The 27,587-nt window shown below is 43.7% G+C and overlaps 1 protein-coding gene across 2 annotated transcripts in view; it reads right to left on the reverse strand.

Moving 5' to 3' along the window:
* The window catches only part of ZNF423 (zinc finger protein 423), a 399,295-nt gene that overhangs the window by 148,710 nt on the left and 222,998 nt on the right, over positions 1 to 27,587 (reverse strand). For both annotated transcript variants that reach the window (XM_031954447.1, XM_031954448.1), the window contains one exon: positions 1,635 to 4,858. In XM_031954447.1, coding sequence (XP_031810307.1) covers positions 1,635 to 4,858 — 3,224 coding nt within the window. The remainder of the gene's footprint in view (positions 1 to 1,634; positions 4,859 to 27,587) is intronic.

The following is a 27,587-nucleotide window of genomic DNA, read 5'->3' on the forward strand; positions in this document are numbered from 1 at the left end:
CTAGACATGACCCAATCTCTGGGTAATCTTTGGCTCCCTAAGGGCAACGGGGCCATACCCCATGAGGAGGCCGGGCTTGGCAAAATAGGCTTCAAATATCCAGAATCATGGGGAGTGCAGAAGTTCAACCTTCTGAGTTATTGCACCTTTGTAAGACAGCTGCCAAGCCTCAAATAGGACTGTAGTGGCTAAAATATTCCTTTCTCCAAGATTTGCAAAAACTGGTTTTTTTCCAATTGCATCTGATTATGTCTCCAGCTGTCACCTTCTTCTATTTGGGTTTTATTTTCACCTCCATAAAATGAACTAAATAAAATGTTCTCTAAGCTTTCTCCCAGCATAAAAATGTTAGGTCTTTATATCAATCTCTCTCTGTTTCTCCTTCTCTCTTTCTTTCCCTCTTTGTCTGTCTGTGTCTCCCTGTCTCCCCCACCTCCAAGCATGGAGCCTATTGCAAGTCCCAAGGCCAAATACCACCAGCAAACACCTGTGGCAAAAGGCTATAGCCCCAAATCCTGCCTCCCTCAAGGACAGCAACAGTAGCACCTGGAAGAGTTTACTCTTAGGAAACATTTGGCATCTCCACCCATCTGGAAAGAACACAAACCCAGAGAGAATCCTAAGGCCCTACAGGTCTAACGCTCGAGAAGCAAACAGCCAGATGGAAGAGTGGAGTTTCTATAGAAAGTCCCCACTCAGCCTCCTAGACTCAAGCCCCACAGCCACCAAGGAAAGGGCTGATGTGCCTCTGCTCCCCAAATCCACAAGCGGCAGATACAGCCAGATGAGGAGTTCTTGTGGAAAACAGATTAGTGTGATTAAAAGAACTGGATTTGGAAATTCTGGTTCAAATCCTGGATCATAAATCAAAGTTTTAGAGCTAACTGTTATCTCAATCTCCATCTTAACCATTCCTCCCCACTTTATAGATGGAAAACAGATACCCAGAGAAATAAAGATACTTGCCCAAAACATATAGATGTATCAGAGGCACATTTAACTCTAAAAGTATCATCCTTTCAACCTTATCAAAGTGGTGAATGGATTGGAATGAGAAATGAGAAGATAGGATTAGATGACCTATCTAGAAAGGATTTTCTAGATCCAATTTCTATGAGCTTATGATCTATCTCTCAACTGAGGCAGGACTAAGGCCCAAATCACCTCTAAAAGGAACAAACCCACCTGTTGGCCACAGGACCAAAGAGAAGTCCTTCCACTTATCTGAGGTACAACTTTCTCATCTGCACAATGGGGGTAATTGCATTACCTGCCTCAAATGCTGTGGGATTCCAGCAACAGGGGGTGTGTATGGGTGTGTGTGTGACAGAGGAAGAGAGACAGAGACAGAGAGAGACAAAAAGACAGAGAGAGGCAGAGAGAGTCAGAGAGTCAGAGACAGGCAGAGACAGGCAGAGACAGGCAGAGACAGGCAGAGAGAGAAGTTTCAGTTACAAAAAGTTTGAATGTAGTTCCAGCTTCATTTGTTATGGGTTCTCCAGACAACTACAAAGAACACCCACTGTGACAGCAGAAGATCCCAGAGTGTGCTGTGGACTCAGATTGTGAGTCCCCCACTCACAAAGGTAGGGCAGCCCCAGGGAAAGGAGGAGAAGAGATGCTGAGCTACTCACTCTGGGGACTGGAGATGTCTGGGCTCCCTTCCTCTGCCCGCTCGTCTCGGGGGTCAGGTCCCTGTGGTCCATCTGTACGTGGCTCTCCAGGTCCTCGGCGCTCTCAAACTTCACGCTGCACTCGGGGCAGCGCAGGCTCCCGCAGGGCCGTTCGCCGGCCTCTGGCGGGGTCAGACCGGACGCCTGTCCGTTGGTGCTGCGGGTCATGCAGCCGGCGCACAGGCCGTAGGGCAGGCCGTTGACATCCAGCTTTACCAGGTCCTGCTTGTTCCGGAACTCCTTGAGGCACAGCGCGCACTTGTAGAGCTTCTGCAGGGACTGGCCGTTAGGGGAGGAGGCAGCCGAGTTGCCGGCCAGCTTCTGCATGTGGAAGGTGCCGTGGATCTTGAGCTCCAGCGTGGAGGTAACGGTCTGCATGCAGACGACGCAGCGGAAGCCGGTCAGCGAGTTGCGCAGGTCGGGGTGCATCTGGCAGTGCTCGATGAACTCCTCCTCGCTCTGCAGCGGCATCTTGCAGATGCGGCAGGTGCCCGTGTCCAGGCTCTTGCTGTGCGTCACCTTGTGCTCCGTGAGCGTCAGCAGCGAGGGGAAGCGCTCCCCGCAGATGGGGCACATGTAGTGCTTGGCGGGCCCCCGGTGGGTCTGCATGTGCTCCCGCAGCCCGTTCTCCGAGAAGAAGGTCCGCGAGCAGACGTTACACTTGTGGCTGCCCTTGATGAACTCAGCCTTCTTGCGGGAGCAGTCGTCCTCCCCGGGCCGGATGTTGTGGTCGCGCAGGCGGTGGTTCTGCAGCAGCACCTCCATGGTGTAGGCGGCCCCGCAGATGTCGCAGCCGTACATGGGCTCGGAGGCGTCCACGTCGTCCTCGCTGGCCTCGTGGCTGTTGGGCGCCTCCGGGTTCTTGAGCAGCAGGTTCTGGATGTCGGCGGGCTCGGCCTTCTTGCCGGCGGGCGGCATGCCGTTGGCCGTGCCGTTCTCGGCCGCCGCGTCAAAGACGCAGTGCTTCTCGCGCAGGTGCTTCTCCAGCAGGATGATGGCGTGGAAGGCCTTGCTGCAGAACTTGCAGTTGTACTTCTTGCTGTGGGTGGTGATGTGGCACTGCAGCTCCACCTCGGTGCTGAAGGTCTCCCCGCAGAAGATGCACTTGTGCGACTTGGTCGGGTTGCCCAAGTGGCTGTGCTTGACGTGGATCTGCAGGTCCACCTCCTTGCGGAAGTCCCAGTTGCAGGCGGTGCAGCGGTACATCTTCTTCTCGTTGCTGTGCTTCACGGCCAGGTGCACCTGGATGGAGACCTTGGAGTCAAAGACCTCCTGGCAGAGGGTGCAGTGATAGAGCACAAAGGTGTGCATGTCCAGCAGGTGCTTCTGCAGGTCGTCCACCGACGAGAACTGTTTGTCGCAGCTCTCGCACACGTAGTGGGTCGAGGTGGTCATGTAGTGCACCGTGAGGTGCTGCAGGAGTGAGTCTTGGGAGTCAAAGTCTTCTTTGCACTGAGGGCAGGACTGCTTCCTCAACAGCAGCTCCAGGTGCAACTTCAAGTGGGTCTGGAAACTTTCAAAGTTGGAGAACTTGAGATCACACTGATTGCAGGGGTACTCACCATTGGAAACGGAGTTGATGCTAGCAGAGAGCCGTTGCCTTTTGGGGGAGGAGACTTCCACATCAGAAGAAACGGGGCTCTGCTCGGCCTTAGACTTTTTATTGTGTGCCAATGGAATATTCTTGTGGTTTTCTTTAATATGCTTTGTGAGCTTTAGGATGGAGCCAAAAATGGGAGAGTTTGTGCAATACGGGCAGGAGTAAACTTCCATGAACGACTGAGTTGGCTGTACAACGGGGGATTCCAGTTTCGAGTTCCCCACGTTGCAGTGGGTCTGCTGGATGTGTTCCGTGAGGGAGGACTCGGTGAGGAAGCCCATGGAGCACTGGTTGCAGAAGAAGGCATTGTTGCCATCTGCAGGATTGGCATTGGGACCGCAGTGGGTGACCCGGATATGCTCCTGGAGGCTGTTGATGTCGGCAAACATTTCGGGGCAGTAGTTGCAGTGGAAGGCGGAGATGTTGCTGAACTGCATCATGGGGTAGGCGTGGTTCTTGTGGACCTTGCGGACGTGCTCGTTCAGGTTGTACAGCGTGGGCATGGAGTCCAGGCAGACCTGGCACGTGTGGCTCTGCTGAGGTTTGTCCACGTGGATCGTCTTCAGGTGGATTTCCAGGACAGCAAGGCTGTTAAAGTCTCTCTTGGAGCAGTAGGGGCAGCTGTATGTGACCTTGGACCAGCTCTGGCCCTCCTCCCGCTCCACAGCCCGCATCTTTTTCTGGGCCCTTAAAGGCTTCAAGGTAGAGTCCGGGGTGGAGCCTCGCTCCACGGAGGCGCTCGAGTCGGGGGTGGCGCTGCTCATGGACGCCACGCTGCCCAGCACCGGGTCGGGGCTGATGCTGTGGTTGCTGGAATCGGGCTGCCGGTGGCTGTCCAGGTGGCAATAGACCTCCTCCACCGAGGAGAACTGCTCCGGGCACATGGGGCACTTGTGTTTCTTGTTGGCGTGGGCTTGGTGGATGTGCGCGAGCAGCGAGTTCTCGTCCACGAAGACTTCGGGGCAGTGGATGCACTGCAGGTCGGCCTTCTCCGAGAGCTGCGGGTGGCGGGTCAGCACATGCTTCTCCAGGTCCTCCGTCTGGCTGAAGGTGTCCTCACAGTAGTCACACATGAAGTCGTCCTTCTTGGCCTCCTTCTCCGACTTGGCGACGTGCTCCTTGTTCTTCTTGTGGGCCTGCATGTGGCTCTGCAGCGAGCTGGTGGAGGAGAAGCCGCGCTTGCAGACCGTGCACTTGAAGGGTTTGCTGGAGCTGTGCGTCTTGAGGTGGATCTTGAGGTGGTCGCTGCGGGAGAAGGCCGCCTCGCACTCGTGGCAGTGGTACTTCTTGTCGCCCGTGTGCAGCTTGATGTGCCGGTCCCGGCTCCTCTTGTGCTTGAAGAGCCGGCTGCAGTAGGTGCACTTGAAGGGGAGCTTGTCACTGTGGATCTGCTCGTGCCTCTTCAGATAGCTCAGGCGGATGAAGGACTTGTCACAGAACTGACACGGGTAGGGCAGGCCGGTCCCCCCTTCCTCCTCCCCGATGCCAAGGTCACACCCATCTCCTATCATCTGAGTGGGTGACGCAACATCTTTGCTGGAGGGAGAGGAAGCCACCCAGGAGAGCTGAGGGTCGTCATCACCATCTGTAATGGGAAGGCAGAAAGGAGATTAAAGGCAATTCCCAGGGCATCTGCGAAATAAGGACAAAGCTTCTCAACAACACCGCTGCACCGCTCACCAACTGCTCGGAGGAAAACGGGAGTGGCGCACGGGGGGCAGAAGGAAACAAAACAACCAGAAAAGCAGCAGAGAGGGCCAGGGACAAGATGCCTTTCAGATTATAAAGGATGTCGGGAAGGCAAACAGCAGTGTCATCTCTCAAGAAGGTGGCCAGAGAGCAATGGGAAACAGCTCTTCCATTATAACACACCTATCCGTGGCCTTCTCAGCTATCACTGTCCCCTGGGGCTTCGCGTCTCCCCAAAGAGGGAACTCCCAGGGTAAGCTCTCAGAAGTAGGAGTAGCTCCAAGGGCTCAAGACAACTTGGAAGCCATCACTGGAAGGGGCTCTAGGGCTAACTTCCCACTGACTGTAAGGGACTAGCTCCCTCTAACCCAGTCTTTCGCTAGTTTGGAACCCACTGACAATCATTGAGATCCCACCCCCTGATCCCCGAGTCTGCAATGGCCCAAGCTAAAATTGAGTGGTATCTCTAAGAGTCCCTTTTCCTCCCCCCCCCCCAAAAAAAAAAAAAACTTCAAAGTCCAAATTAATTTGGCTTCATTTTAAATGACATTAAATGAATAATTGTTGTGTGTGACCCTTCAGGGAAAAGGAGAAAAGTGTCATAATCCAAATAATATGGAAAGAAAACTCCAAAAAGTTTGGGAATTTAGACCTCAGTAAAGGAGATGGAGTAAGTAGAATTTAAAGATCACTGAGTCCTTTGAGTCCCCAACTTTGAAGGAGAAGTGTCCCTCTCATTTGTAAATCTGTCCACGGCATACAACCAAAAGGGTTTAAGGTCCTCAATAAAATGGCTTGGCATTATGTCCTGACACTGATGTCAATCAGAGGATGTTTCCAGAACACCAGGGATCTTCATTAAGAACCCAAACACAATGTAAGGGAGGACCTATAAACCCATTAGTGACAGGCAAGGGTCAGGCAAGCCTTTTATCAAAGAGCTGAGAAATCTTTATCTACCTAACAGGAGAAGACGCTGTCCAGTGCTATCAATTCCCCGAGCTGGCTCAAGAGAACACCACCACAAACAAAAATTGGCTGTTGAAGAAAAAACAAAACCACACAGACCAAGAGGGGAAAAGTTAAGTTACTAAAGGCACTAAAGATAAGGAGAACAGAATGAAGCCAGCCGTCCTATGCAGTGAGTTGAAAAGATCACGTTTCATGTCAAACAGGATATAAAACTTAATAATGAATGAAATAGGCCACAGAGCTGCTGCGGGGGAGGGGAGAGACAAACAAAACATTAAATTAAGCTGCACTGACCTTTTTTGTGTGTGTGTAAACCCAGCAAAGCGGCTCTCTCTGCTCTCCCCCTCCCTCCCTCCACTTCCTCCCAGACAAACAGGACCGTTTACCCTTATAAAACATTTAATGATCCCATTCCAACTATTTCTTAAAGCGGCCAATAAAAGTGGTCTCCCAGGCCTTTCATATAAGGGAGTGGGCACGTGCATGCACTGACACACACACACAGCCATGTATGCACAAACACACACACACACACCAAGGTAGGCTTCAGAAGCACATGTTCTTGCCTTGGAAAAAGGGTATTTCATAGCTGTGAAAAGATGCTAACACAAAACTTGGCCTAGAAACCCTCCAAGTTCTTGCCCTTCCCTAAAACCAATCGCCTTCCTCCTTCCCACAATTCAGTGGGACTGGCTGCCTCCCTGGCACTGCCAGGACTTAGGTGCCCGCCACCCCCCACAACACAACCCTAACCATTTGCCAAAGACCTGAGAGGCGACAGACTAATCAGGCGTGGACGTCCGACAAAGTTGCTTCACAGAGCCAAGTGCAAACCCAGGCCCCCACAGAGCACCAGACTTCAATCCTCATCTTCTCTCATTGCTTCCCCAAACTGGAAACCAAGTTGTTGGGCATCACACCAGGGAGCCCCGCTTCCCAGACCTTCTTCCTTTCTAGTAGTATCTCTCCCTCTGATACCACCAGCAAGGGCTCCTTTCCTAAGCAAAGGAGACGAAGTCCCCTGGGAGCCTCACATTACTGGGCCCTTTGGACTGGAACAATCCAGCTGGCTGCCCACTTCCTGGATTACATTCGGTGGGAAGGCACCATGGATCACTGCCTGCTAATTCCCAGCTCACACCAGCTGGGCTCCTCTAGGGGCCAGGAGACAAAAGGGATGGAGAGAGAAGCTAAGGCTGGAAGTAGGGTGATTGGTTCACGAGCACACAATGATCCCGCCCCCAACGTGTGAAGCTGGGCTGGGGCTTCTGTTTGTTTGTTTATTGCTTTGAATGATTTACTGTATCAAAATATATCTGTTGCTCGAATGCAACAGACTCTCTTTGGCCAAGCAATCCAGAAGCCCCTAGGCTGAGAACTGTTGCTCCTCCAAGAACAATGCAACATTTTAGAGAAAAGTTCTGAGTGAGAGTAGAAGCCAAGAGAGCCAGCAGGAAAAAGGCAAGATTGTGGCAGGAGCTTAGTCTTTCTCAAAAACTAGCTCACAATTCTTTCAGGCATCTTTCAGTTTGGGTACCACAAATCTTCAGCTGTCTAAACAGAGAGAACCTCAGTATAAATCCAATCTGTTTGAGCTTCTTTCCCTTTCCCCAAATCTTAAGTCAATACTTGCTAAGCAATCCCTTCAAATACGTAACACTCCAAGTAAGGTTCTCACATCCCCTTAAAAGACCTCAAAAATCAGGTTTTCCTCAACCTCAAGCTCCAATTGTTTTCCACTTCAGAGGTAGGTACAGAGCAGGCAAGATTTGTCAACAATTTTAGAAAACAAGGCTAAGCATTTTGTGTGGATGGCAAAACTGAGCACTTGCTGAGATGATAATTATTTGCATTCAAATGAAATGAGGTTGTTTTAAATTGAAAAAGATGAATTGGGCAAATTGGCCATGTTTACATAAAAAATTGAGAAATCAAATTGTCATTTGCTTCCAAAAAAAAAGCTTAACTTTTTGTGTCCAACAAGAAGTCTTTACCCTGTAAATGAGCAGTTTTTAATCTGGGGTCAGTGACTTTGTTTATTTTTTTTTATAAATTTATAAATGTATTTTGATATAATTAATTTCTTTTATGCAATAAGAAGCATTACTCTGAGAAGAGGTTCATAGGCTTCCAACAGAGTCTATATCACACACACACACACACACACACACACACACACACAAAAAAAAAAAAAAGGTTAAAAACCCCTTTTGGGGATTTGGAGCATTTATCAATTTGGAAGCAGGTTCATTGCCTTTCAATTTAATTCAAGAAACATTTAAATGTAGGTTAAAGAGAAGAGCCTCTATAAGAGGTTGAGGACATAGATAAAAATGAAAACCAGTTACTATTCTTAAAAAGTTTACATTTTACCAGAGATATAACACGTACACAGATGTATAAAAATAGTATAAAAATGTACAAAATAGTAAAAAAAAAAATCATAATTTTATGAGCAAAAAAGCTGTCATAGTTGGAAGTATCAGGAAAAGCCTTGTTTGGAAGGGGAGAGCCCAAACTCTGCTCTGAAGGAAGATAGAATTTCTATAAGATGGGAAAATGGCAGGAAGGAAGTGAATGAGTACCTCTTCAAAAGCCAGGAGGTAAGAGATGAGAAATGAAATCTTAGTTGTAAAAGTTCCTTGGGCCCCAAGAAGAGAGGGAAGGGAGGGGAAGGGAGATCACTATTGTCATCAAATGAGATAATATCCATTAAACACTAAACACAATGGCTGGCACACAGTAGGATACTATATAAAGTTTATTCCTTTCCCTTCTCCTCTTAGATAGAGGTGAATCAGTCATTTGTTAAAGTTTATAAGGCCTCAAGGGGAAAGGAATTGGGGGAAGAGAAAAATAACTATTGTCATCTAATGTGATAATATTTGTAAAGTGCTAAGTACAATCTCTGACACATAATAGGTGCTATATAAATGCCTAATTCCCTTCCCTGCTGTTATTGTCTGAAGCCAGTCAAATCCACAAGGATTTTTAAGCACTTATTGTGTGCCATTCACTGTGCCAATGTCTGCTCCTATTTCAGAGTTACTTTTTCCCATCTGATAAATAAGGATCCTCAGTCCATTTTCTCTACTATGGGGAAGATGAGGACATGCTGTAAACTCAACCAAAGGAAGCAATGCCATAGGTGGGAGCATCAGAAGATTTTTAAGACAGTGTCAAACAGCTGCCAATGCTGAACCCTAATTTCTTCCTCTTCCTTTGGAATAATAATTCTGTATTAATGCAATCAAAGGAATTTAACAGAATGAGGGGGGGGGAAATCACTTTCAAAAAGAAGATTAAAGTCATTAAAAACGGCTAATCCTGCAAAATGGGACTCTCAGAAACAGGGCTCACATGGCTACTCCCAGGCTTCTGTCATCATTGAAGACAAGAACCAAAACCAGTATCCAAAGAAGAAAATTCAATAAAAGTTTAATTAAGAAAAAAAAGAACATTAGAAGGGCTTTGGAACATAAGTCATCCCTGGGACGGGATAGGATGCAGCAGCAGAGCTCATGTAGGCACAGAGGAGTGGTCTAATTGGTCCCCTTAATGCTCAGCACACATATCAAGTAGCTTCAAGCACATGTATCATGACTGTAATACAACTTTCTTTTCTATCAGGTGTCTTCTAAGTACGGAGGCTCTCTAAGAATAGCAATGGGATCAAATTCAAGATGCTTCTTGGGGTGTTGAAGAAGGCACATTTTGAAGCTCTGGCAGAAATGTACTGGAGAAGTTTTTTCCAAGTGGTTCTAGAACAGAAAGAGGGCAAGGGGCATCCTCACTGACATGCACACAGAGATCAACAGTTTAGCTGACTCTATTCCCCAGCTGGCTAGACACACTCATTATCTAAGAGAATGATGCTGGGAGTGCCCTAACAGGCGATGGCATATGAATGTAATGAAATAGTCTTATGCCACCAAGAATGACAAGTAGGACTAGGGCAAAGAGGCATGGGAAGGCAGCCCTTTGGAGGACCTTGTCGCGATCAACACTAACAAGTAGTTGTGCTTAAATTTCAATAAATGGACTTTGTAGCAGAGGGTTGTTCAGAAGATTTGGGAGAAAAGTATATATAACAAGAAAAACAAAATGTATACAACTTTTATATACATAAAAGAAAACAAAGAAAGTCTTCTAGGGTGTGATCCTATGGCGAATTAATGGGAAGAACAAACATTTCACAAGATGGACAAAATGTGGCCAGGTTGCTATCTATATCATTGGAAAGAACAGTCTTATGGATGACACACAGAGGCATTTGTGTAAATAAGCACATCATTTGATGCAATCAATGGTGATAGAATTCAGATTTTGAGTTGTACTGAGCATCCGCTAAGACAGCTGAATGTTAACTGGATCGAACTGAACCTGCCAAAGCAGCCACATCACCATATCCCTCGTGATGGCCGCAAAGCCAAACAGGCAGTATCTCATGAAGCTTGAGTGAAAGCCACTCACTAATATTCTCCTCTTTATCAACCTTCTCTAGGAAAAATGCAAAAGGCAAATACGACTCCACAGGTCACAGGACCACTGCTTTCTCTGGAAATCATGCCCTTAGTGGAAGGTGTCAGTAGCTCAGTTCGGAGGGGACCAAGTCAGAAACTAGGTGACAGAGGCCCAGGCCAGGTTCAGGGTTCAGTTCTTCTACTTACTAATAATCCAAGGTGAATCCTCTGTTTCCTCACTTGTAAAAATGGAAATAACAAACAATGATTCTACTACCTACCTCCCCATGCAAGGGAAACACTTTTGTCAGTCTCAACTTAACTGCAGAACTATATGAAGAGGCAGCATTACACAATGGACAGAAAGAGGAGCTCAGGTACAATAGCTCTCTGATACCTGGTAGCTACATCACCTCAGTCAAGTCAAATCTCTAAGGTGAAGAGTACCTGCCTATCTCACCCATCTTTAGCGTTTCCTCACCAGAATTTTCCTTGCTAATGAAATCACAGGTCTGGCACAAAAAGCTACATTAATATAAACTATTATTATTATCTTTGTCCTTCACTCAGAACCAGAATAAGCTCCCAAACATCAGGGTTCTCCTGAGGCATATGGTGGAGCAAGAGGCTTTATGGGGAGAGCCAGCTCTTCTTCAGAGGCGCTCCCTCCCTCCAACATGACCCAAATTCTACCCAGGAAGGGTCATCAGTAGGCTGTCCAGATTGCTAGAGAAAGAAGCTGGGGGGAGGAGGAGGGCTGGCAGGGAGAACCGGGTCAGCATGGGGCCCGGAGGCCTCAGTGGGAAGGAGGAAGTCTGCAGGGAATGAGCCAGGAAAACAACTTGGCACGGTCTTCCTGTTCCTCATAGGGTTTTGGTGTCCGGCCACCCATCTCCAGCCACAGCACAACCAGCCCTTGATTGCCTTCTAGACCTAGCCAATTAAGAGGCTGTCAACAATCAGCCCAGGGCAGAGGAGATTGAAAGTCTTATTATAACAAAGGCAAGAGCATCTTTGTGGAAACTCAAATGCAACAAGAGCATCCAGACAGTCAAGCAGATTAAAATACAGCACAGACTGATTCCTTCACACGGCATACGGCGCCTGGGACACTAATATTCGGGTGTGAAATAATGCAAATGTCGACCAAATGTTGATGCCTCGGTTTTCAGTGTACTCTCAATTCCTTTTTTCTTTAAAAAAGAAGACATCTTCTTAGACATCTCATCCCCCACCTCTCCCCACCCAACCTTACTCCCACCTCTTCCACCCTCCCACATACATCCTATTCTTTGTCAAGTTGATTAGTTGCTGTTGTGATTGCAGCTTCAGGTCTTGTGGCTAGAAGTCATTTATTCCACTCCTGGTACAGGGCTGGAAATAAATTCTATAAAATGAAGGGGCAGGTGGCTGGGCCTGGAGTCAGAAAGACTCATCTTCCTCAGCTCAAATCTGGCCTCAGATACTTACTGGCTGTGTGATCCTGGGCTAGTCACTTATCTCAGCTTCGATTTTCCTATCTGTAAAATGGGGACAGTAATAGCAACTACTTCCCAAAGGTGTTGTGAAGAAGAATGAAATAAAATTTGTAAAGTACTTTGCAAACTTTCAAGGACTACATAAATACTGTTATTATTGTTATAGTATTAGGAGTAGAAACATTAAGAATTTGCAAGATCACCTAATCTCATTTTACAGATTTTTACATTTCACACCAAAGCCCAGAGAGAGTTAATGTAACTTGTCCATGATCACAATAGTAGAAAATAATAATAATAACAGACACTTATATGATATTTAAAAGTCTGTATGGGCTTTACTAACCCGTCCCACAATCACCCTTATAAAATAATATAAGTTTTATTATCCCCCATTTTACAAATGAGGAAACTGAAGTCAAATAGTGTCAGAGAGAGATTTGGACCCAAATCATTTGAGTCTCAAAGCAATACTTTTTATGTTATCTTTTTCAGTACTCTGTGGACTATCTACTACTATTGGTATATAGCAGTAAGTGTTCACAGCATCCATCTAGACCACTAACAAGGACATTTTTGCAGATAGAACAAAAGTCCAATCATGTTATCCTTAAAAAAAAAAAAAGGTGTGGTATATTTCTTAAAAATTATAAAGCCATTTGAATTATCTATACTAATAGTCACTCTATGATGTTTAAAAACTGAAATCTCCAAAGGTAACTGGAAAGTACAGGGCAAGGTGACCCAAGTTCCATATGGAACTTGGCTGTATGGCATCCCATGAGTGCTCTATGCTCCCATTTCCCCTTCAGCAGAAGAATTTCCTTTCTTTCCCTCCCCAGGACACTACTGGGGATAATGAGATAATGTCCATACGACAATTTGAACTCCCCAGAGGAAGGAGATAGACAAATACAAGCTGTTATTATTTCTACTAATAGTAGAATTCTAATTCAGAAGTTCACATTGAATTTGCAGAGGGCTCTAAGTAGTCTCTGCAAATAGATATGAGACAAGTTTATTTGGCCTGCCAAGATAAGACCCTATATAGTGTAAAGATCAGTGAATTTAGGATCAGTGTCCAATTTATAATCACTAATAATAACAGGCTACGATTTATAATAGCTAACAATAATAGCTTGTAATCTGGAATTGCTAATAATAACAGCTTGCGTTTATAGTGCTTTTGATCCTCACATCAACTCTGGAAGGTAGGTGCTAGTACTATCTCCATTTTACAAGGGAGGAAACTGAGGCAGGTGGTAATTAAGTGAGTTACCCAAAGTCATACAGCTAATAAGCATTTGAAATTGGATTTTAACTCAGGATTTTCTGACTCTGTGCCCTCCAGCTGCTATTTCCATTTCATTAAGAAGTTTGGGAAGTGTTATTTATTTATTGTAATAGGAGAGGGAATTACTCATAAGTTGGAAAGAAACTTGCAGCCTGTACTGGTAAAAGGAGTTTCCTCAGAAAGGCAATTCCCCTAGAATCAGAGAAATCACAGATCCTCTCCCTATTCTATCATCCCAAATGTTGGCTTCTCACTTTCACAAAACAATTTCTGTCCCCTTTTTGCCCTGATGGGCTGGAAGGAATATGAAGTAAGCAGATAAACAGGATTTTCATCCAATCCCTGAATAGCTGTTCCTTGTCTCTGATTTACCTGAGATTGTAGCTGCCAACATGTATACATAAGTTAGTCAAGTGGGACAAGAGTGTGGGTGGGCAGTCAATCTCTGGTGAATCAGTTAGAATCTATAAATATGAAAACCAAATAGGGATTTTAATAACAAAATAACTGATATTGACATAGCGTTTTTAGGTCACTGCAAAGTGTTTTACACATACTAGCTCATTTGGGCCTTACAACAACCTTGTGAATTGAGTACCACTAGGTATTATTAGCCCCATTTTACAGATGAGCAAACCGGGATGGGGGAGCACAGATTGTTCCCATCTGAATATTACCTCTGGGCCTGATAGAGATAAACCTGAAATCTAAACCTTACAAACCGTCCCTGTCTCTACTGTTCCTAATGGTTTATTTAACAGATGGCTGCTGTCTCCATTAAGGGGCACTTTGCACATCAAAATGGTGCTTGTTGAGCCTGGTGACTTGATGTGCAGAACTGTGCTTACATTCATTCTTTTAATTGCTGGGTCTTTTAAAACACATTTTAATGTGCTAACAACCTCAAATGAAAACAATTAAATTATTTCATTGAAAACAAAAGTGTGCAGAACACATACATGTTTAGTTGGTCCCTACTAGTAGTAGGTAAAATTATTTTCCCCCCAAAAAAATCAAATCCAATTCCTGCATTATTTACATAGGAATTTCAAAGGTGCTTTTAATGGTGGGTGAGATCATTGGCTACCAGACATGAGTATATGGCACAGAGAATGAGAAAAAGTGGTTTTAACTCCAAGTACTCAGAGAAATTGAGATATTTTGCAAACAGTTCTGTTTTTGAAATCATTAGGCAGAGATTCAGAATCTAAACATTTAGTATCTGTGTGATCTTAGAAAAATCACTTAGCCTCTCCAGGTGTCATCTGGAAAATGAGAGAATTAGAGTAGGTGACTTCTAAATCCTTCAAGCTCCATATCTGTAAAACTATGAATAGCACAGGAGAGAGATTGTCAGAATTACTCAGGTCACAAAACCCTCTGCTGTTGCAGCATAAGGTGATGTGAGATCTCTATAATCAGAATTTATTGTTTATGATGCCTGGATTCAACAAAGAAACCCTTTCTCATTTTTCCCCTCCCCTTCCTTTTCCTGGAAAGTCCCACTGCAGAGCAGAGAGAGAAGAGGATGAAGAATCATTAATTATGGTCCTTTCCCTCCCTCTCTAGTGAAAAGCCAGCACCCTCAGAAACATGTATGGCCAAGAGCACAATAAAGGCATCTGTAGTGCCCTACAATGGGGCTGGAACCTTTGACCAGAGTTAGGATCTGGTACCTAAAGCACAACCCCCGCTAGTCCAGGGCCAACATCCTACCCATAAAGGGTTGGAGATAGGAGTTCGCCTTTCACCTTGAAGACACAGCCAACGTGACCTCGACAAACATATAAGCAGTCTGCACTGCTCTATCCCTTAGACAAATTTACTTAGTGCGGAAATTGAAAATGCAATTGAGCCTTAGTTTTATTGCAGAAATTAAACAGACCAAGAAAGAAAAAAAGCCAACCTACATTAATTTACTGGAGTGTTTGCTATGGTTAAATTCTTGAAGAGAGCAGCCCATTGGGGGGCAGGGAGAAGGACAAACCCCAGCCATTTTGCAAGGAGCAAACTAGGATAAGTCTCCAAGATTCCCTTTCCTCCCCCACTTTCTACTCTATCTAGAATGAAACTTTCCCTCAAAAACCCAGATCCCCTGACCCCTCAAGACTAAATTTGATGGGTCTTATTGTTTGTTGTTTTTTCACCACTTGGGAAAGGAGGGAGGAGGGGGAAAGTTGGAAATAACACCTCATTAAATAATCTTCATCAGGCATCAATAAATGACACAGTGAGGGTCGGTAGGACGGATGCTCTGCTCTACTCAGGATAAACGAAATGCTTTCAGGATTGAATCACTGTTTTTCTTTACTCCCCTTGGAAATGCAGCAGAACCCATATTCTGTGGTGCTCCGTGGACTTGGGACTGAAAACAGCTGCACTCTAATTACATGTAAAGTGTACCAAAACATCCCTTTTATCACAGACTGTAAATCTGTTAGCATCTGTCTCTCCTTTGTTTCTTCCACAAGATACAAGCTTGTTTCTACATTTTTCTCACCTGTAGCGGTGATTAAAATTCATTATAAATGAAAGGAGTGAACAGTAAAACAAGTTCCTCTGTGTACAGTTCTAAACTCAAATTAGAAACAGCTGTTTGCTAATTCATGCAGTGATGTTTTGTCGTGCTCTGTGAATCAATAATAACTCACCCTATTGCTGCAGAAATTTTAGGATAATCCATATATTTACCTTGGTGGTTGATTCCCCAAGTGGGATTGCCAGGATAGAACTTCAGACCTCTTTCAGAGGGGTAGGAGAGGCAAGGATGGGGTGTGAGTGCATTCCTTCTCTCCTCCCAGTGGGAGGGGGCCCAGTCTGGAGTCACTACCCCTCCCCGCCAGGGCCAAAAGAAATAATAATAACAAATAAGGGCCCAACAGAACCAAATGAAAACTCAGAAACTTTCTTCCTGCACCTTCTCCAGAAACAATCCCCTTCCAAAAAAAAGATTAAAAGTTAAAAATTAAAAATCAATTCTGATTAGCCAAAACTCTGCCCACATCCTCACCCTGCCAGAGAGAATAGCAAAATTAAAAGTCTAACTGGTACCCAGAACAATTTAAAACTATTAAGTATAGGTGGAGCTTCTCTCTAAGAAACTAATCCTTTGACTAGGATTAAGCATGTTTGGATAGCGGTTTTTTTTTCCCCTTGCCAGTCTGTATGATTTTAGCCACAGCAGCTAGAATTACCGTCTGCAAAGTCTCTCTCTGCTTTTGTGAAACTTCAAAGGCAGGGCTTGGCAATCACTTTGCCCATTTGGAAGAAAAGTGCACGTGGCTCCCAGAGCTCAGTCCAAGCATCTCAATTCTAAACTCCCGGGTTCTGGGAACAGAAGGGCGGATTGGGAGACAAAATCTTCAATGGAGCCCTATTGTTCCCTGCATGAAGTCCCAACTCCTCTGTCTGGCTTTCAAGGCCCTCCACAATCTGTCTCCCCCTCCTCCCCAACACATACCTTGCTCTCGAGTCGAGTTTGTCTCTGCACCAACCCACAAACATGCTGTGCCCATTCATTCATTCAACAAACCTAGACTGAATGCTTACTATGTACAAGGCATTGGGCTTAGCACCGGGGAGATACAAAATAAAAAGGAAGGCAGTCTCTGCTCTCTTATCCCCCTAGTAGGGGAAGGTAAGACGTAAGCCACAGTATACATGCTACAAAGTGGACTCTAAGACTCGCATAAGAGGTGGGATAATTGCTAGGGGATCAGATAAGGGAGCCTTTGTTCATGGTCCTATTTTACCAATTCTTCAAAAATCAGCTCAAGTCTCACCTCCCCAGCGTCAGCTTCCACTAGGTAGGGTGGTATAGTAGAAAGGGCATTAGCCCTGGAGTGGCAGATCTCACCTGACACTTTCTACCTGTGTGACACTGGGCAAGCCATTTACCTACATTGGGTCTGTGTTTCCTCCTATTCTTCCTTAGACTAGGTAGGTCACTGCTGTCAAACTCAAAAAGAAACAGGACTCACTTATTTGTACATAAGATCCCTGTGGGTCACAAATTAACAGTGTAAAAATGGGATATTATCTGCATTTGACTGTATTTTTATTTATTTTGTTAATGATAGCCCCATTACATTACAACCTGGTTCCGACTGTACTTGGGAGAATTATGGGCAGCGTGTCGGTGTATCTAACACCTCTGAACTAGATGATTTTGGGGGTCCTTTCCTGTTCTGAATAATAATAATTATAGCTAGCATTTATTTACAGGATTAAGGTTTAAAAAACAATTCCCCTTTGTTAACTCGTTTGAGCTTCACCACCACCCTGTGAGATAAATGCTCAGATTAGCCCAGTTTTACACAAAAGGAAATAGGTATCAATTTAGGGTCCCACAGTTTGGGGTAGGATATGAATTCAGGTTTTCCTAACTGTTCTACCAATGGTACCCAGCCACTGCCTAAAATATACAATCCTGACCACTCCAACCCAACAACCCATCTCTGTCCATTCCATGACCAGCCACGGCACGAAGGCTCTGGGCCCCACCACCGAGCACTTAAGACATTCCTCCATATTGTCCACTGTTGTTTTCCTTAGGTGACATCTGCCTCCCCATATTGGGAATAACAATAGCATCTACTTTTTCAGGATTGTAGTGAAGATAAAATGTGATCATATTTGTAAAGTGCTTTGCAAATCTCAAAGTGCTATATGATGCTAGCTACTTTATTATTATACAAATTCACTTATTATTATTATTGATGATGATGATGTTGATAATCAAATTCGCCCTCTGCTTCATTATCTCTATATTAAATCACGCCAGGGCAGCTGGCCTTTTCTACTGAAATCTTTTTAATGATAGAGAATGAATGGGGGAATCAAATTCATTTTCTTCAAGCAGAATCAACTTGATCATATCCACACAAGCCCTCCTTGAACCCAGAGCCAAGGATAAGAATACATTCCCCTTTCTACTCAGACAGCTACATTGGCTGTTGGTAACAATTATAATCCAAGTATCCACAAACTTTCCTGCCACTTGTTCTCAATAGGGTATACCACCTTGGTCTTAATACACATTATATTCTCATTCCTTGGATAGATGAAATTCCCAGTTTGCAAAGTTAGTAAAAAGGAATATTTAACAAAGAGGTTTGGGGTTGGGCTTTCTCCCCACCTCCACCCCCACACACATGCCTACAAGATTTTAATTACTCTGCCCTCAATCTTCAACTTGATCCTGACTCCAAAAATGCCAGAATCTGATCACTATGTTTATCCCTATCTTATCCTCATTTACCAGGCTCTGGCAAGGGCAAAATTATCCAACTAGGGCTATTCAGAAAAGAGCTATATGGGAATGAGCCAGAGAGAATTCTGTATCCAACAAGCACTCTTCCCACTGCTTCCAGTCTATTCCCTTGATGGACAAATAGATTGGGCTTTTTACAGCAGCTTTAGTTCTTACAAGTTTTACAGCAGATTTTTAATATGCCAGCTTATACTACTATTCACTTACTTCTTCACTGCTCTATCTTGATTTCCAATTCTTCCTATATAAAAGTGTTTAAGGTATTTTAGCTTCACATTTCTCTCTTTAATCCTAGTTCAGCCCAGAATGGCCAAATGCTTCATAAACAAACGCTTTGCCACATCAAAGAGGTTTTTATTTCAAGGTATTCTTTGGGGGAATCCCAGCCTCTAATTTAAAAATAAAGAAAGAAATTTTCAAAAGCTGGATTTTCTTAAAGCGGGACTCACCTGCACAATTAGTTTCTGAAAACATTCTTTGCCGACTAACTACAGCACATCCCTAATTGGGAGCAAACTTCCCTCTTGAATCATACCAGCAGCCTGCTGTCTTCATCATTTAGCCAGGTAATGTTAGCTTGAATAAAACTTTTTTTTTTCCTCATCTCACTTGAAACACTAAAAATAAAGATTCTTGGGAGAACAGAGAAGAGGAAGATTCATCTAATTCGTCCGAATATCCCCACCTCTGCTTCCCTCCATTGGGGGCCGACTCTATTGTAAACAGGATAGGGCTTGGTACTCTAGAAAGAGACATCCTCTCCATCTTTCTTTCATGACACAGGTGTGGCTCACGCTCATTCCCTTGGCACTGTGACTCACCCATGCTCTAGAGGGACAGTCCCTAGAGACTAGCAGGGAGTTTCATATCCACGCCCAGCCCAGCTCCTGCCCCACTACAGAGAACAGCCAATTATCCACTTTGGAGGCTGTGGTTAGAGGTAACACCTGTCCACTAAGACCTAGTTTTAACAGAAGCTCTCCCACATCCTCTCCCTCTCTCACCCCCCCCCCCTTAAAAAGCTCAGGTCCTCATTACCTCAGAGATCTTGTTCCCTGTTCTTTGCTCAAGCTCCTGTTCTTAGCACATGGGGACAGATGAGAGTACAGGGTCTTTAGATTTCCTTCTCTCCTGCACTGAGGGAGCACCCCAGAGGGAGGTTACAGGTAGGGCAGAGGAGGAGACCCCTATATTCTGCTGGGCTTCTGCTTGAGCCATGGGATCAGAGACTGATGCTGGCTCAAAAGCTCAGGGCTGGTTCCCAGAGCCCTGTGGGAACTGAATGCAGGTCCCTGTAGAGCTTCAAAACTCAAAACTAATCAACACCTGGTGCTGCTGCCCAAAGCAGGTGATATGGGCCATACTCAGTCCCAGACAGACTCTCAAGGACCACTCCCTTCATTCCCACCTCCCTCCCAGCCTGAGAATAAAAGGTCTTTTTTGTTTTCCTATGCCCTGATTTCTCATCTTGAAAACAACACTAACAGAAGAATCGAGGGAAATCAATTCTGGTCCTAGGTCTGACATTGCTTATCTTAATGACCCTGAATAAATAAAATAATTTTTCTTGGGCTCACCTTTTTCCATCTGTCAAATGGGGCTAATTCTATCTCCCCTACTTACTTTGAAAAGCTGCTGTGAATTAAAGGAAATAATATAAATAAAAATGTTTTGAGAAATATAAATTCCTGTACTTTATAGAGTATTATTGTTACTTTAATACTGACTTTCTTGCATATGACTCAACCAATATGCAAAGAGAGACACCTTAATCCAGAGAGAAGATCACTGGCCTGGTTCTGGGGTCAAAAAAAACCCAGGTTCAAATCCTACCTCCGATGCTTTGCTACTTTTATGACTTCAGGTTATGACTTCAGGTATATCAATGAACCTACCTGGGGTTCTCAATTTTTTTTATCTGTAATATGAAGGGCTAGAACTAGTTGGCTTCAGATGCTGTTCCTTCCAGCTCTATATCCAAGCTTTCATGACTTTCCTTAATTGGCTCAAAGGATATCGCTTTGATTGGCTGGTTTTGGAGGGGGAGGTATATGATTGTTACCTCCCAGATTAAAGATATTCCCCAAACATCCAGTGCCTTTAGTTGCCTATTACAGACCTGTCATATGGTAGTTTATCCAAAGAATTTTCAATCCTCTTAATATTATTATGTGGTACCAACTGTTTCTCTTTACAGGTTAAATTAATACTTACAACTGCTTGCCTTTTGACAAAATTTTTCAAACTTCATGGAGGAAGGACTGCCCCATAATTTTATTACAGTCTCTTCATCTCCTATTTTGCTTAGAAAAGAGAGATCATCCATCATAGGCTCCTTCCTCAAAATAACCTCTATCCTAACCCACATTCTCTCCTTCTTAGCACCAGTTTCTCAGGCATTTTTTCTCTTCAACCTCTCTTTGGACATTGGGTCTTTATCATCTGTGTACACGCCCAGGTTTCCCTCATTCTTAAAAAGCTTTAGTTTGACTCAAAATCCTCACGAGAAACTTTTGCATCATGTTTAGTAGAGGAGTTTGGACATTTAGGAGGAGAAAAAGAAACAGATTCTGGAGCCACAATACAATGGCTAGAATGATTCCTACCTATACAAAGAGCAAAATTAGGTTCAATCCTATTTAAACCAATGTTAATAACTAGCTATCACCAATAATAATGATGATAATAATAATAATCGTTTCTTCATATTTGGCATTCAAGGAGTCTAATTATTGGGGGAAGGGGGAGAAGGTATGACCTATACTAAGCAATCATTTGCTTTGGTGAAGGGGCCATCCTCTCCCTCCAATAAAACCTTCAGAATACTACGTTAGATTTCGAAGGGATCTTAGAGATCATCTAAGCCAGCTCCTTGATTTTACAAACAAGGAAACTGAGGCTTCAGAGTCAATAAGTGACCTGCCCAAAGTCACGGGGGCCTGATGACTTTGACTTCTTAGAGAAACTGAGACTGAGCCGACATGCAGTCAAAATGAGTGCAAATCTCACAGCCTGGCAGACCTGGAATGCACCTCGGAGACTGCCTTTTCTTACAGAGGAAGAGAGATTCAAGGTCAGTGTCACAGCAGGAACTAGAAGGGAGTTCTCCAGACCCCTGGTCTCTCGCAGGGGGTTCTGGACATTCCAGAACAGCAGAGCCTGGCCACAGAGCTCAGACCAAGCAGCTGAGCAGGGAGAAAACTCTGGTCCTTGCAGGTAAATTCAGCAATACTACCAACACCACTATAAACCGCCCCATTTTGGGGAAAGTTTAAGTAAAATTTGGAGGACAGAAAAAGTGCTAAGGATAGGTAGGGCAATAAAAGTCCTAAGGAGTCATGGCTCCTTCTGCCTCTTGGAGCATTTCCAAGGTGGCTCCCTTTTCCTTTGCAGATAAAAAGCCGTTTTTGAGGCTCTTAAACAAGACATAACCAGGATTCAAACATCAACCTCTGAATCAAAATGCTGCATCTCATGACAGCCAAAACCATTTGGAAAGGCCAGTTAAGAAGCAATGTAACTGAAATAAAAATTTCCCCCCATATGAATTATCTTGGGAAGGGAAAGGCCTGTGGCTCAGTAGCTTGGAGTCAGGTACTTCCTAGCCATGTGAACCTGAGTGAGTCATTTAACTGCTACTTACTTCAAGTTTTGTGAAATGGAAATAAGAATTGTTCCTACCTCCCAGCATTGTGAGACTCAATTGACTGATTAATAATAAGTTAAATAGTTAATATTTAATAATAATGACACTAATTAACTAATTAATAATAAGTTTTAAACTATCACAATGGCTGGCACATAATAAGCACCATATTAAAAAGTTGGTAACTATTACTATTATTATTTTATGTTACTGAAATATTTGTGGCTCTTCATTTTCTTGATTTTCAACATCATCCTCCACACCCAACTGCCAGGCTCAAGGAAAGGTTTCAGAAGCTTCACTGGGATAGAAAAGGGATATACATTTTCAGGAAGGTGCAGGCCAAGCGTTCTCCTTGAGTTGATCACAGGTGAGGAGGACTATTTCCTGGCCAGCTAACTGTCCCACCTTGTCCTGTCTCCCTAGACTGCAAGATGGGCCATAAAGCAGCCCCTTCAGAGCCCGACGTCAGGGCTTGGCAAAGGCCTAAGTCCCATTCTCCCTAAACTGGGCTTTAGGAATCCCAGGCTCAACCAAGTGGCCGCCTAAGCGGAGCCCGCTGCTTTGTGGTGGTCCCAGACTTCCGCCCGGCCGCGGCCTGAGCTGGCTCTATCAGGGCCCACTCCCACCTTGCCGGAGTTTCTGGGCACCTTTCCCTCCCTGAGCCGGGGTCCAGCCCTTGCTCTGACTGTGACTTGACCCTGTCCAATCCTCATCTTACACTTCTCTTCCCTTTCAAACAAACTCTCCGCTGAGGTCACTAGACACGTTGTCCATATCTCCCTCCCTTTCCAATCTCTTCCCAAGCCCCAGGACTCTGACTTCCAAGCTCAACTCTAATTAAATTGCTCCTTCCTGATCTACACATGGATCTCAATGCAATGACTTTTTCTGATACCACTGTGTGCCGCTAGTGGGTGCAGAGGATGGGGTGCTAACACTGGAGTCAGGAAGACTCAAGTTCAAGCATGACCTCTGAGACTGTGACCCTGGGCAAGTCACTTAGCCCTGTCTGCCTCAGTTTCCTCATCTGTAAAATGAGCTGGAGAAAGAAATGGCAAACCACTCCAGCTTCTTTGCCAGGAAAACCCCAAGAGTTAAGAAAGTTTTATCAATTCTACTCCATGACATCTCCCTCATCTATCTCCTCTCTACCCATACAGACTCTACCCTAGGTTGGGCCCTCATGATCCATTGCAAAGTCTACTGGAGAAGCCTCCTTATTGGTGTCCATGCTTCCACTCATTCCTCTCTCCAATTTTCCACACAAATACTAAGATTCCAAAAGCAAGATCAAAAGTCTTCAGTAGCACCTAATTACTTCAAACAAGAATACCTAGTCGTCATCCTGGCATTTAAAGCATCCCACAATATGGCTCCCACTACCCTTTCCAGTTGGATTTCATACTCCTCCTCCATACTTTCTACATCTGTAACCTTAAACAAGTCATTTACCTTCTTGTAGGCCTTAGTTGTCTCTACTGGAAAAGAAAGACAACAAGACCCGCACTGCCTGTCTAACATAAATACCTTAAGGAAAGCACTTTGCAAACCTTAGAACCATAGAAAAAGGTGATTATCTCCCATATGTATCCCCAAAATATATAAAAACATCACCAATGCTATGTCTTTCTAGGATAGTGAAGCAGCTTTGTTGCTCCAAACTCAGGACTCTTGCTCTCACTAACAAAGATGTCACCCAGAACCCCACCCAGATCCCGTGACTGTGGGGGGCAGCTGGAGTGGACTGGGCCCATTCCCATTCAACTCCAAAAATTTCCCAAGAAAAAGAAAAATCCTTTTGCCACAGCAGCTGAAATGTTCCAGCTAACGCCACAGGCTACTCTGTGGGGCTCCCTCACCCTCTATACTCATCCAAATCTACAACTCAGCAGAGAAAATTTCCATTTCCCCGGATTTTTGTGTTTTCCGCCTAGAGAAAAATTGCTGTACTGAGTTTCATTGCTAAGCTTTCAAGCCTAAAGTGTTATTAGAACCAGTTGCAGAAAAAAAATAAAAGCATCTTGTTAAAATACAGAAAAGTAGTCAATTCCAACCACTCAGCCAGATCTGAGGGGCAAAAGAAGAATCTTTCAAGTTCAAAGCTAGTCTTGACATTGTTTGGGTAAACAGTTACTAGAGCTGGGATGGGGTGTTTAGGCATAGGAACCACTGGATTTTTCCCCTCTTCTAAATACTATTTTATTTTTCTAAATACATGTAACAGTAGTTTTTAATATTCATTTTTGTAACATTTACATTCCAATTTTTTTCTCCCTCCCTTCCTTACTAACTCCCTCCCTAAGAATCTAGAATCTGATACAGTTTAAACACATACAATCCTTTTAAACATATTTCCATATTTGTCATGTTGTACAAGAAAAACCAGACTAAAAGGGGAAAAAATAAAAAACAAACAAAAAAGGTTAAAATACTGTACTTTAATCCACTTTCAGTCTCCATAGTTCTCTCTCTGGATAAAGATGGCATTTTGCATCCCAAGTCTTAGAATTATCTTGGATCACCACACACACTGCTGATAAGAGCTAACTATCACAATTGATCATCATATAATCTTGTTATAACTGTGAACAATATTCTCTCCTGATTCTGCTTGCTTCAGTTAGCATCAGTTCGTGTAAGTCTTCCCAGGCTTTTCTGAAATCAGCCTGTTCATCATTTCTTATAGAACAATAATATTCCATTACACTCATAATTTGTGTAGCCCCAACTGGGCATCCATTGAATTTTTAAATTCCTTGCCACCACAAAAAGGGCTGCTACAAACATTTTTGTACATGTGGGTCCTTTCCCCTCTTTTATGGTTTCTTTGGGATACAGTGCTAGATCAAAGGGTATGCACAGTTCAGGCATTAAAAATCACTGGATTTAGAGCCAAACTTTAAAAAGCCGAAACTTCGAATTCAGAGAAAAACTAAACCTGAGAAGGAAGGCAACTTACCCAAGATGACAACATAAAGAGTTGGGATGTGAACCCAGATCCTATGCAATCATTAGCTTGGAAAGAACACTCAAGTGAGATGTTCTTTTTTTTTTTTTTTAATTATTATTATTTGAAGAGTTATCACATAGAAAGTTCTCTTTAGCTGAAGGGCAATGAGCAAATGCCAAAAGGCAAATTAAGACTCAAAGTAAAGAAAAACCTGGGGTAAAGGACTGGGCTTGGAATCAGGATGCCTCGTCTTCATCAGTTCAAATCAGCTGCAGATACTCACCACCTGTGTGACCCTATCTGCCTCAGTTTCCTTAACTGTAAAATGAGCCAGAGAAGGAAATGGCAAACCACTTCTGTATCTTTGCCAAGAAAACCTCAAAATGGACTCATAATGTGATATAAATAATGGAACAGAGAGCAGCAAGGAAAAACTTAACTATTAAAGCTCTATCATTGATGACCTGGAACCAGATTTAACTAGCCTATAGTTAAATTTTCAATGTTTTAATTTATACCCCAGAACAAACAAATGCTATTGTTTTGTTAAATGTCCACACCGAAAAAAGTGGTGGAAACCATGTTTATAATGGATATTAAATTTTATTAAAAGCATATAAAAAAATCAATCACTAAATAGAGCAAGTCGGGTAAAATGGGCTGCCTTCAAAACTAGTGAGCTCTTGATTACTCACTTACTCTTCCAAAGAAAACTGGATGACCGATTTCTCAGACATGAACAGAACCAAGTAGCCTCCAGGGCTACTTCCACCTTTCAAACTCTATGATTCTGTGATTATACAATCAGTGGTTATTTATACTATTATCATCATGGCTTTAGGGGAAGCCCTCTCAAGACATATCAACATATCTTTATTAAGTACTCACTATGCTAGAAGCAGTCCTAAGTAATGGAATACAAAGACAAAAATAATCCCTTGTCCTCAAGGAGATCATACTCAGATGAAAAAAGCTACACATAAATAATTAGAGATATAGAAATGATATAGATGTAGATATAGGAGTAGTTAAATAGGGGAAAAGAAAGAGATAAGATGGTAAATTGGAGATAACCTCAGAGGGAACATATAAGCATTGAGGAAAAAAAAGGGAAAAGACTTGTAGAAGGTAGAATTTAAGTTGACTTGAAGAAAGTCAGGGGCTGGACATGGGGATGGGAGCTGGAAGAAGAAAGATTGGGGGAGGATAGAGGGGAAGATAGACAGATAGAATTCCAGGCATGAGAAACGGTAAAAAGGCAAAGAGTAATAAAATGGAAAGTTCTGTAAGAATAGCAAGCAAACCAATGTCACTGCATTATAAATATATTTGCAAGGAACGAAAGGATAAGAAGATTGGAAAAATAGGAAGACATCAAGCAGTGCACAGTTTTAGAAGCCAGAGGATTTTATATTTAATCCCAGAGGTAATAGGGAGCCATTGTGGCTTACTGAGGATGAGAGGGTAATGGGGTCAGAACTGTACTGTAAGAAGATCACCAAGATAGAGGAAGGGACAATGGAGAGGCTTGAGCAGGGTACGATGAAAAGATTACTGCAATAGTCCAGGTACTGATTTTTAAGTCTGGCAGAGGGCAGGTCAAAGAAAGTATTCATAATCGTTTTCCAAAAGCTCAATTAAACATATATATTTTTTGTCTGTGCTTCTTCCAACAGGGATGGAACTTCTCTAACAAATTTAATCACATAATTGTGTTTATTAAAGATATATTGTGTGTCATCTCTTCATTAGATAAGTGCCAGGAAAGTAAAGCCCACACCTTACCTAAAACTTTGTAAATATTAGATTTTTAGCCTCCCCCAAAAAAAAGTCCCTCTTTCCTATTTTTCAGAGGACATGTGACTACAAGAAGGTTGCAAATAGCAGGGAAGTACAAATTGATGGACATCAGCATACCTATGAAAATTTACCCACAGCTGAAATACTCCTTACAATACAATACAATAGCAGTAATTGTGTATATTGCCAACATGAATAAAGCCATTTCTTGCCCCAGATAACCAAAAAGGCCCACCTTTTAAGAAGAACTGCTTATTTCATCTCCCTCCCACCTCCGTGCTAGCATCCGTCCAGAAAACATCACCAAAGGTACTATACCAATGTACCGAACCTCATGCTCACAGGATTGCTGAAAAGGAGGCAGGACATCCCTCAGGAGGCTGTGTGAGGATATTTTGTGAGTAACAATAGGATTTTTGACAACCATTCCCAAAAAAATGAAGGCAAAACAAGAAAAAGCAGGACACCAACAACACAATGGCTGAGGAAAGGGGTAGATCCTAGGAGAATGCAAAGTGTGGTAATATAAATTAGAGTTTCTCTCCCCCCAAGTACTTATCATGTCAAGACTGTATGTCATTTGGTCTTAAAATGTATTTCTAAGTCATCTTTTTAAATTTCCAAGTACTCGACGAAGACACTTGACCAAAGAGAGCTAAGAAAGCTACATGGGTCCTTGCTCACTCTGAGCTGACAGCCAGAGACATGAACATGGAGAAAGAGGAGGGCACTTGAGATGTTGTATTC

The sequence above is a fragment of the Sarcophilus harrisii genome, chromosome 2, assembly GCF_902635505.1.
Source record: "Sarcophilus harrisii chromosome 2, mSarHar1.11, whole genome shotgun sequence".
NCBI lineage: Eukaryota > Metazoa > Chordata > Mammalia > Dasyuromorphia > Dasyuridae > Sarcophilus > Sarcophilus harrisii.